We start from the raw sequence: 11,295 nt of genomic DNA, 5'->3' as shown, positions 1-11,295 counted from the left end.
GAAGCAGAGGCCAGACTCTGGGGAAATAGGAACACACGGTCCTTTATTTGCGTTTCTCAGAATACTGTACAAAGGGAGTAAAAATCCTATTCACACTTTGCTTAGAAAGATTTTGAGGTGAAAGTTCCCTATGATACATGGGGTGGGGGTTGGGGGGACCAGGAGGCTGAAAATAGGGCCGGTGACCTCCCCCACTTCCCCCGAGGCCCTGGCACCCACACCTCAGAAGGAGCACAGACCCCAGTCAGAGCCCAGCCACCTCCTCAGCCTGAGCTGGGAGCACCGTGAGGTCGCTCCCATCACTCCCTGCTCCTCCAGGGACCGTGCAGGACTCTGCAGCCCAGCAACCCTGTCTGGGATGTGGCCTGATGGCCCCCGATGTGCATGTCACACGAGAGGCCCTGCCTCAGTCTGCACCAGGAGGTTACAAACGGGCCACCATTCATCGTTTCAGTCCCAGTGTCCCCACGCCCCACACACCACTGCAGAGACAGCGTCAAACTGGACCTGTGCTTTCATGACTCATGGGCCCTTCCCACCCATCTCCACCCCCTCACGCCAACCCAGGAGCTTCCAACCCACAGCAGCCTCCCTTCCTATTACCCGATCTGTGCTATGGGTACAGGACCCCTCCAGGCCTGCCCCCCTCCCAGACTGCTTCCCAAAGAATGAGGTTGAGTCTCTCCCCCACCCCTCCCACGCCAACCCCTGCTGCCATGTGGCCCCATTCCTCTAAGTCTAAATTCACCATGCCCACCCCGGCCCCAAAGCCCCTCCCCACCTCCACCAGGGCCAGGATGGCGGCAGCCCTGGCCCCCCCACCCCTGGGACCACGCGAGCCACACTCAGCCCTGCTCTCCTTCTCCTCACCCTCCCCACTCGCACCCAGTACCCGGGGTGGGCTGTACGGGAGCTCTTTGACCTGGCTTAGACGATTCGCTACCCAGAGGGATGAGGCGTGTCACACACCTGCTTTCATATATATATATACATAGAAGCACGCACTGAGTGTCGTTCTAAAGACTTAAGAATTAAAGTGAAACAAACTAGAAGCTGTACCGTCCCCTCTGCCCCCGTCACAGGGGGTAAAGTGCTTTAGCAGTCTGAGGATGAGCAAGGGAGCCGGGGCGTTCCCTGGCCTCTTGCCTCAACCTTGCAGGTCTGTGTCCAGCCCAGCGGCCCAGCCCATTCCAAGACCACCCTGCAGGGTCTCTATCCAAAAGGCAAAAGGAAAAGATCAAAAAAATCGCAGGGGTCAGAGCCCCAGCGGGGCCCGCCCCAACCCACTACAAGCTACTTCGAGTCTGCTAGCGGGGGAAGAGAGGGGGAAACTGGGGCCCCGAGGCGCCACCTCCATCCCTGGCGGTACCCAGAGGCTCCTTCCGTCATCGTCAGCCTCACGGCACAGGCTTCTGCCCCTCCCTGCCATCCCGGGCAGGGGAAGGGGCTGCACCCTCAGTACTTGTTGATTCCAAAAATCCGCACGCCGTGGAGCTGGGGCAGCTTGGGGATGAGCACGCTCATCAGGGACACAGTGTTGAGGATGAAGTGGATCTGGTCGTACTTGGTGTAGAAGCTGGTGAGGAAGTACCTGGGTGGGGAAGGGCAGGGAAAGACGTGAGACTGTCCGGACGACCCCCTTCTCCTGCACTCCCTGGCGGGGGCAGGGGGAGAGAATCCTGACAGCCGAGGAGGTATGGAAAAGACGCCCAGAACAGATGCAGGGTGGCCAGATCCCCCCTCCCCCGGCTCTAAAGAAGCCCCTGCTGACTCGGCCCCTGGCTCTCCCCCAGGCCTGTGGGCCCAGCGCACTGGGGGAAAGGAAGCCCCAACCAGGACCAGGGAAGCACAGGCCTGTACCCAGCAAAGGACCCAGGGATGCTCCCCCCCTGCCCCCTGCCCTCCTGCTCCTGGCGAGGGCTTAAGCCTAGCGGGCCCCAGGGTCCCCCAGGCCATGGCCTTCCTGCTGGCATCCTCCTCTACCCAAGCCACTCACAGCACGATGGGGGTGATGGTCAGGAATTTCCGAGACGCCGTGAACTGGACCCCATAGTCCATCTGCTCCCAGTGGGTCAGCAGCCTTGCCTTGCCCTGGTCCGGGGTCTCAAAGGGTGTCCCCTTCACCGTGTGCAGGAAGATGTACATGCCCTGGAGCGAAGGGTATTGTCAGAGGACACAAGAGGCCAAAGGCCCTCCAGCTCCGCTCCGCCCCCCGAGCCACACACGTAGGCTCCAGGGGATCTAGAGCCCCCTTTGCTGGGCAGGTCAGGCCGCAGGTCAGGCTGGAGCAGCCAGGAGCCTGGGTGGAGAATAAGGGGACCCACCAGGTAGAGGGCAGGCCTGGCATGAGGAGAACTCACGGGGAGGAGGCAGGCACACAACCAGCATGGCGGTGCCACCCCTCCAGCCCAGGGCCAGCCTCCCTGGGCCAGCTGGGAGGGGGCAGGCTGACAGGAAGGAACTGGTGCCCTGCTTGCCCACCAAGAGCACCAGGAAGCGAGCAGGCAGTGAGGGAGCAAAGAGGGGCAAGAGGGAAAGACGCTGTGAGATCCGAGCTTGGGAAAGGGGTACTTGTGCCCCGGGCTAGGCACCTGGGGCCTGCAGACTCTTTGGGGCTCTTAGTTCAGCTCTCAATGGCCCATCTTCCAGACCCACAAGCCACCCCATCCTCGAGGTGTGGACACATCTGCAGATCTTTTTTTTTTTTAGGGCCACACCTGTGGCAAATGGAGGTTCCCAGGCCAGGGGTCAAATCAGAGCTACGGCTGCCGGCCTACACCACAGCTCACGGCAATGCTGGATCCTTAACCCCCTGAGTGGGGCCAGGGATCGAACCTGCATCCTCATGGATACTAGTTGGGTTCATTACTGCTGAGCCACCACAGGAACTCCCAACATCTGAGTTCCAATAAGGGGGAGTGGGGCAGAGACAAGAAAGCTGGGTCTGGGGTCTAGTGATGGGTATGTTGTCACCCTGACATGTGGCCCCCGTCTGGGGGGCTCCTCCCCCTCCTTGGCACCCGAAGGCAGGCCCTCACCATGTTGTGGATGAGGTTGGTGAGGGTCCAGACAACGGGGACGCTCACAAAGGGGATGCTGAGCAGCACGACGTGCAGGAGCCCGATGGCCAGCACATAGGACAGCCAGATGCCGCGGCTGTTCATCACCCGCGTGTTGGGGTTCACCTCGCTGTGCGCCGTTCCCACATTCATCCTGCCGCCCCTCTCCTGCTGCTCTTCTGCGGCACAAGCGGCACAAGTGAGACAGGTCATACCACTTTCCCTGCCCCCTCATGCCCTCGGATCCTGCGGGGAGGGAGGCTCTACCCTCCCCACAAACTCTGAGCACGTCTACTGTTTTGATTCTCAAGCAAGTAGACGTAACTCTATTCAGGTCCCACTGCCGGGTTGAGATAAACACAGGCTGCTCCACACATCATCCAATCAGGACGGTGCCTTTCCAGGGACTGGGACTGCCTGGGTGGCCAGATCATCCGAAAGCATCCAGCCCCAGCGCGGGGAAGCCACTGCCCATCCCACAACCTCATCCTCCAGCGGGCCCTCTTCCCACAAAGCCCAAGGGACCAGAGAGGAGGCCTGTCCCCTGAGAATCACTCAGCATGTCCCCTGCTGGACCCATCTCGCCGCGGAGGGTCCAATGTGGGACACTGCCACCTCTGAGGCCCCCAGCCTCCCCATGAGCAGGAATCAAAGGAGGGGAGAGCAGGGAGTGATAGATGAAATATTTGGGGATCACGACTTCTGCCCATCTTCCCTAACGCTCCTATCCTGGGTCTCCCCCCGTCATGACCCAGCAGGACTGGTGGGTAGAAAGAAAGAGAAAAAGAGAAAACAGACTAGAGACAACCTTTGCCTAGACCTGGAAGCCGTCTTCTTGGTCATATGAAAACAACCCGTCCAGATGTTTTACCCATTTGGCAGCCACTCAGCTAACCCTCGTGATGACACCCACTTGGCTGCCACACCAGCAGGGCGCTTTTCTCCACCAGAGGAGACGCAAGGAGGGAGAACGCGGCCAATGGCTCCAGCTCCCACGGGTGGCTGGGGCCCACGTCAACACAGCTCTCCCAGGGACACAAAACCACACCTGTGGCCTCGCTCCTACCCCCTTTCCTCACTGCCCACCCGTCCTCGCCTTGGCCTCCTTGCCCAGCACCTGTTTCCAGGTGTGAGTTAGCACCATGCCTTCCCCTGCCCAGCTCCAAGGGCAGAAGCCCTGCAGCAGGAGGAATCAGGAGGGCTGCCCCTGATGCCCAGGAAACAATGCAGCCCAGCTGCATTCCTGGATGCAGGTAAGAAGGGGAACGAGCAGCCCCTTGTCCAGAGCTCAGCTGTCCCCGGATCCCTGTGACCAGCAGGAGGTTTGAACAGGTGGCACGTTTGTACTGGCTCACCTCCCTAGCTGAGGGAAGATCCTACCTGATAAAGACCCTAAGGTCACTGCCATGGTAACAGCCTCATCTTTCCTGGGGATACAGATGGGGGGATCCTGGAAGCACCCAGAAGGCCACCCCCCTCACCCTGCTGCAACCAACAGACCCACCCGCAGGCTCAGCTGCCCTCAATCTCTGGCTGGGATCAAAGAGCCTGCATGGGAGCTGGAATTCTCAAGGATCGGTTCCCTACTTCCGGGATAATGGGAACGATGTTCTCTTCTTAGGCGGCTCCAAACTTAGAGACCCCAGGGGAAACATGACCCACAACACACCTTGCCAGCATACAAACAGACAAACGACAGCTAGGACACACCCTAGCAGCAGTGATGCTCCTGCGGCCCATCAGCTCAACCCATTAAGCTGGATAATTGGGCCTCACAGAAACCCAAGGAACTAGAAAACCAGGACTGGCTCGGTTGTTTACCTCCCCAGGGCTTAGGGCTTCAGTTACCCTAACACAGCTCTTGGGACACCTACCATGCAAATGCTTCCACCAGGTGGAATGTTGGGGGGGGGAAGAGGGGGAAACTCGCTAAGAAGTAAGGGCTCTGAGGACTTAACTACTGACTAAGGAGAGAGAAAGAGTTCCCTGAGTCTGACCAGAAACCGCTGCCCTCCCCCACTTCTCCCTAACCTTGACCTACAAGGCTGTTAAAGTAGCGAGCAAGACCTCTAGCCCTCCCTGGTATTTTGCCCAGGAGCGCCAAGAGCCTTGCTGAGTCCCAGATCATCCCATACTCCTTCCTGGCTGTAACAGGGCATCCAACAAAGCCTGATGACTCTAGGAAGGACTCAGACCTATGACTTAACCGATTCCCAGGGAAGCTTCTTTCTGCAGCCTGAAACACTAGATGCCCTGAAAGCAGAATACCCCAGGAGACGCCCCCCCCCCACCCCCAACAGACAGATGAGGTCAATAAACTAAGAAAATGACAGGCAGCAAGAAGCACTCTTGAGGCTTCTGTGTGACTAAGGCTACATATCACTTCCATTAGTGAAATAACCAACTTCCCCCAGCCCAGACGGGAGAAGTGGGGAGAAGCTGGCAAAGACAGAAAAGTGTACATACAGCAGCTGAGGCTGAAAAGTTCTACTGCCATAGCTGGCAGGTGGCTGTTCGCGTCAGTCCCTGATGTGGTTTCATAACCTGCCTCAAACCAGAGCCTGCAGCAACTCTGTTCTGTTAACCACTTTCTCGCTGGTAGTTCTTTCCTACTCCTTCCCTCTCTTCCCCTCTTGCTCTGAACACAAATATCCCTGCCCAGCCTGTCAGACACCTAAGCCAAGGCCACAGTGCCAGCAGCCAGGTGAGCACTTTCGAGTCTCTCCCCCAAGTCAGGGCAGCAAATCTTTCTCTGGGTGAGGAGCACAAAGCATCCAAGCCTGCAACCTGGACCCCAGCGGGGAGTCCCTGGCAGCACGCCAGAATGCCATTCTCATTCTGCCCACCCCCTAACCCGGAGGGCTACCGTCGCTCGCTTACCTCTCAGCTCTGGCCCTGCCTCCGGGACTCTGGGGGGCAGTGGGAACGGAAAGATGTCGAGTACAGCAGCGAACCCCTAACTAGCAAGGGGAGAGGGCGAAGCGAGGAGGCGGAGTCCTTACTATTGTTGGGGTTTTTCTGAGTGAGACTGCAAGCCGAAATGGGGGGCCTCCGCTCCGTTCCCCAGCCTGGGACCTCTCACTCGGAGCCTGGCCCGGCCTGGAGCCCCACCCCCCGCGTTCACCCAGCCCTGGAAGCTGCCAAACCTTTATCCCCAAAGCCCAGCTGCTCCCCGCCCCCCACCCCCAGCCCGAGCGCTCCTCCTCGACGCTCCATCCCCGGCCTCCAGTCCCCACTTGCCCTTTTCCCCATCCCTTCGAGTGATGCACCCTTCTCGGCTGATGCACCCCCTCAACCTCCGCTCAGCCAGTCCGGGACCCCTCCAGTCCCAGACGCCTCCTTAACAGCCCCCACCTTCTTTCCCGTCCCGCCTGCTAGCCCCCGGAGGCTCCCGGTTAAGCCACTTGGAGGCCGCTCCTCCGGACTCACCGTGCGGGGCCGGACGTCGAGGGCCCGGGAGGGGTGCCCGGGGGCGGGGGCCGCTGCTGCTCCAGCAGCTGTAATAACCCGCGGCGGCAGCCACCCCGCTGGCAGCTCGGGCCGAATCAGCGCCCGGCGCCGGCCCCCATTACGTCACCGCTCAGCGCCTGCCCGCCCGACGCCTCCTGGGAGTTGTAGTTTTTCTCCCCTGCTCCAGCCCAGGCCGCTGGGGCCGCACGGAGGTTTTTAATAGTACGTGCGCGTCACAAAGTTCAGATGGTATCGCCTTGGCGCATAACAATTCCTGCCTTGGCATCCGCGCTCCTGTGGAAATCACTCTTGCCGGGTTTTGCAGATGAAGAAACTTGGAGTTTTAAGTAACTTGCCATAGGTCCCTGCTCGCCCCCAAGCTGGACCCGAACCCAGAAATTCTGACCCCAAGTCAGATATTTTCAATTCCACCTCTCTGCCTCTGCCCTGGCCCTCCGTCAAACGACTAGCCTAGCTGTTTGCCTTGCTGGGCCCTCCTGGAAGCGGGTTTTTTCACGATGTTTTTTAGGATAAGAGTCTGGCGGGTAGAGAACGCAGTCTGTGGGCAGACTGTCTCCTGCTCAGTTGCCTCTGACCCGGGCTGGCCTGGGACCGGCCACATCCTGGGCTTCACCACATTAGATGTGGGAAGAGGACATGTGACTTGGGAAGACTCCCTGCTGAATAACTACAACCCTGAGTCCCAGTCCCAAGTCAGCTGTGTGGTTTGGGGTGGGAGGGTCTCTAGTCTGTAGTTTTCACATCTGCAGGCTCTAAAGGCTAAAGCACAGGTTTCTCCTGGCACAGATTTACCAGGTAGACTTATCAGGCACTCCTCACCACCTGCATAACCCTAGGCCAATAACATCTCTTAATCTCTGATTCCACACCTGTGTAAACCTACCTCTGAGGTTGTGCAAATTCAAAAGAATGTATCTCAACAGAGTTCCTGTTGTGGCTCAGCGGCAACAAACCCAACTAGTATCCACGAGGACATGGGTTCGATCCCTGGCCTCGCTCAGTGGGTTAAGGATCCGGCATTGTGGTGAGCTGTGGTGTAGGCCGCAGACACGGCTTGGATCCCACGTTGCTGTGGTTCTGATGTAGGCCGGGCGGCTACGGCTCCTATTATACCCTGAGCCTGGGAACCTCCATATGCCCAGGGAGTGGCCCTAGAAAAGACCAAAAAAAAAAAAAAAAAAAGTCTTTCCCCCCTCCCCGAAGTGAGCCTGCTTAACTCCTTCACCTTTTCTCTGGGATTCTTCCAGCCTCTCTGAAGTTGATCAGGGCTCTGCTCTTTGCCAGTTTCCTTACTCTCTGTGAAGTTCAGTAACCCAGACTGGATCCACCTCACAAACAAGGGCCGACAAACACATAGTCTAACAGAAAGATTGCTGGATGTGCTGTGCGCTATTAACAGCTTTTGTTATCAGGTCAGTTTTTTTTGTTTGTTTGTTTGTTTGTTTGTTTTTTCACAATGGGAATGAACAGAGTAAATGACTCACACACTACATTCATGGTAAATAGTGGATCACTTTCTGCTTAATTTAGCCTGAGTCTCTGTCATCATCTTTCTTCTCTAGCTCTCTGCCCTCATAATTACTACATCTTCACCAAACATCCTTCAGCCTTTTTTTTTTTTTTTTTTTTTTTGGTCTTTTTAGGGCCACACCCAAGGCACATAGAGGTTCCCAGGCTAGGGGTCGAATCAGAGCTGTAGCCACCGGCCTATGCCACAGCCACAGCAACAGAGGATCCGAGCTGCGTCTGTGATCTACACCATAGCTCATGGCAACGCTGGATCCTTAACCCACTGATCGAGGCCAGGGATCGAATCCTAGTCCTCATGGGTGCCAGTTGGATTTGTTACTGCTGAGCCACAGTGGGAACTCCCCAGGCGCTTGTTAAGTGCTTCACTGCCTTGTTAGTTAATTTCCACAAGCACAGGAAGTAGGTACTGCTCCTATTCTCCTATGGGGAGGAAACAGATTTAGAGGTTTAGGGACTTATTCAAGGTCATTTGGTAAGAAGGTGGCAGAGTGGGTTCCGACCACAATGACTCCTGGTGAGAAGGGTATTGTCTGGGGAGCCACAGCTGGAAGACGTCCTCAGAAGGGGCGGCGATCACGGAGGGGAGCCCAGGACAGGGCGCCCCAGGCAGGGTTTCCGAGAGGTCTTGGGTCAGCCTCAGTGTGATGTTTACCCTTCTCTTTCTAGACCATAAGGCTCCGTTCCGAGTTACAGACAACGTGGATTCAAAGGGAGGTTTGACAGTGAAATTACCTGAAAACATGATGTTTGAAGTGGCCACCTACAGGTCCAGGAAGCACAGCGTCGAGGTCTTGGGGACCCGGATACCCAGGCAACTCCTGGCTGCCCTTGAGAACACGTGAGGCTGGATGTGGGCAGCAGTGGGGAAGGAGGGAAGGAGAAGCCCATTTGAGGCCCCAAGGGCATCTGAGGTGGGGGGACCCCGGCTGGTGCAGCCTCTTGCTCCCTACACCCAGCACTTCCCCAGCCCATTCCTTTCACCCAAGCATGTCCTCCTCGCTCCAACTCGGGCCTCTTTTTGAAGCTTTTGTTTGTTTGTTTGTTTTGTTTTGTTTTTAGGGCAGCACCTGTGGCATATAGAGGTTCCCAAGCTAGGGGTTGAATTGGAGCTATAGCCGCCAGCCTACCCCACAGCCACAGCAACTCCGGGTCTGAGCTGCATCTGCAACCTACACCACAGCTCACAGCAGCACTGGATCCTTAACCCACTGAGCAAGGCCAGGGATTGAACCCCCATCCTCATGGATGCTAGTCGGGTTTATTAACCACTGAGCCACGATGGGAACTCCAAACATCCTTCAGCCTTGAATTGGCCTAAGAATTGTTCAGAATGAGTAGGTACTCACTGACAGTGCTCTTATGTGGTGTGGGGACTGCATAACCCCTTGGACAAACAACTGTAACTGTGTGCCAAGAGGCTGAAAAATCGTTCAGGCCTCAGAGCCGTGATTACATTTCTGGTAGCATGTTCTGAGGAAGTACAGCCTATATATTGAGGGTGACGTTCCAACATCATTTATAGCAATGGAAACCCGAAAGCCACCTAAATACCCCAGAAAAAAACATTACAGTACTATCCATTGGATGGCAAAATGGGAAGCCACATAGTAAATGATTATGAGTACCATGCGGCAGTATGGGAAAATGTTTTCTAGGTTATATGAAAAGATCAGGGAGTTCCCATCGTGGCGCAGTGGTTAATGAATCCGACTAGGAACCATGAGGTTGCGGGTTCAATCCCTGGCCTTGCTCAGTGGGTTAAGGATCCGGCGTTGCCATGAGCTGTGGTGTTGGTTGCAGATGCCGCTCAGATCCCGAGTTGCTGTGGCTCTGGCGTAGGCCGGTGGCTACAGCTCCGATTGGACCCCTAGCCTGGGAACCTCCATATGCCGCGGGAGTGGCCCAAGATATGGCAAAAAGACAAAAAAAAAAAAAAAAGAAAGAAAGAAAGAAAGAAAAGAAAAGAAAGAAAAAGTCAGGATGTAAAATCTCATGAGCATTCCCCAGGGATGCAGTCAACCAAACAAACACCCCATTCCCTTAACAAATAAATTGGAGAAGCCTTCCTGTTGTGGCTCAGCGATTAACGAACCCGACTAGAATCCATGAGGACATGGGTTCAACCCCTCACCTCGATCAGTGGGTTAAGGATCCGGCGTTGCTGTGAGCTGTGGTGGAGGTTGCAGACACGGCTCAGATCCCACGTTGCTGTGGCTCTGGCGTAGGCCGGCAGCTATAGCTCCGATTCGACCCCTAGCCTGGGAACGTTCATATGCCACGAGTGCGGCCTTAAAAAGACAAAAAAGGAAAAGAAAAAAAAGAAATAAACAAACTGGAGGAGTTCCCTTGTGATGTGGCGGGTTGAACATCGGGTGTTGTCGCTGCAGTGGCTTGTGTTGATGCCGTGGTGTGGGTTGATCCCTGGCCCAGGAACTTCCATGTGCCTCAGGCAAAGCCAGAAAAAAAAAATTGGAAGAAAAAAAGGAGAGGGAGAGACTTAAAAGAAATTAAGACTCAGGAGTTCCCATCGTCACTCAGGGGTAACAAATCTGACTAGTATCCATGAGGATGGGGGTTCAATCCCTAGCCTTGCTCAGTGGTTTAAGGATCCAGCATTGCTGCAAGCTGTGGTACAGCTCGGATGTGGCATTGCTGTGGCTGTGATGTAGGCAAGCAGCTACACCTCCGATTCCACCCCTAGTCTGGGAACCTCCATATGCCTCGGTGTGGCCCTAAAACACACACACACACAAAAAAAATCTTCCTTATCTTTTGGAGGTGTCTGCTAAAATGTGGAGGAAATGATATGGTGACTGGATTTGCTTCAAAATAATCCGCACTAGGGATGGGGGACGGGAATAAAAGAAACAGGTCAGGCCCCGAGGAGATAATTATTGAAACTGGGAAATGGGGATATGAGATTCCTTACATCATTTTCTCTGCTTTTTTATGTTTGAACTTTCCATAATAAAATGTTCTTATAAACCTGCACATGCAATAAGCATTATGTTGAGACAAAAGAGAGCAACACTGGTAAGATCCTGGCACCAAGGTAAACTCCCAGCTCCTAGAGTTCCCAGCTGTGTGACCTTAGGCAAGTTACCGAACCTCTCTGTGCTGCACTTCCTAGAAATGAAGGATGTTGATGCTCACGCTAATGCCTACCTCATGTTGTTGTGAAGATTAAATGGGTCATTAAGCGTGAAGCACTTAGAACGATTCCTGGCATATAATA

General features: G+C 55.5%; 1 protein-coding gene across 4 annotated transcripts; it reads right to left on the bottom strand.

The window, feature by feature from the left end:
• Positions 1 to 26: 26 nt before the first annotated feature.
• ORMDL3 (ORMDL sphingolipid biosynthesis regulator 3) lies at positions 27 to 6,609 on the bottom strand. Of its 4 annotated transcripts, none has more exons than XM_005653921.4 (4): positions 6,414 to 6,609; positions 3,039 to 3,238; positions 1,997 to 2,148; positions 27 to 1,591 (listed from the first exon to the last, which is right to left on the bottom strand). In XM_005653921.4, exons 2-4 carry the CDS (start codon positions 3,210 to 3,212, stop codon positions 1,456 to 1,458), a joined length of 462 nt encoding a protein of 153 aa, XP_005653978.1. In that variant the 5' UTR covers positions 3,213 to 3,238; positions 6,414 to 6,609; the 3' UTR covers positions 27 to 1,455. The 4 variants fall into 4 exon arrangements, with proteins under 4 accessions (XP_005653978.1, XP_003131546.1, XP_084840815.1 ...); XM_003131498.7 differs by having other exon boundaries at positions 6,489 to 6,609; XM_084984689.1 differs by lacking the exon at positions 6,414 to 6,609 and adding an exon at positions 5,940 to 6,139.
• Positions 6,610 to 11,295: the final 4,686 nt, after the last annotated feature.

The sequence above is a fragment of the Sus scrofa genome, chromosome 12 (assembly GCF_054392235.1).
Source record: "Sus scrofa isolate SSC_HxYL_T2T_F1_AM1 chromosome 12, Sscrofa_HxYL_maternal_Yorkshire_Landrace_v2.0, whole genome shotgun sequence".
Lineage (NCBI taxonomy): Eukaryota > Metazoa > Chordata > Mammalia > Artiodactyla > Suidae > Sus > Sus scrofa.
Note: the sequence above shows the minus strand (reverse complement) of the source record. Positions and strands in the feature narration are given on the sequence as shown.

Bases quoted from the DNA above. Each gene is read 5' to 3' on its own strand.
- ORMDL3 (XM_005653921.4), bottom strand. From the start codon at position 3,212: ATGAATGTGGGAACGGCGCACAGCGAGGTGAACCCCAACACGCGGGTG. The intron at 2,149-3,038 runs GTGAGGGCCTGC...CCTTCGCTCCAG, and splicing joins CCAACCTCATCCACAACATG to GGCATGTACATCTTCCTGCA. The intron at 1,592-1,996 runs GTGAGTGGCTTG...TTCCCCACCCAG, and splicing joins ACCATCACCCCCATCGTGCT to GTACTTCCTCACCAGCTTCT.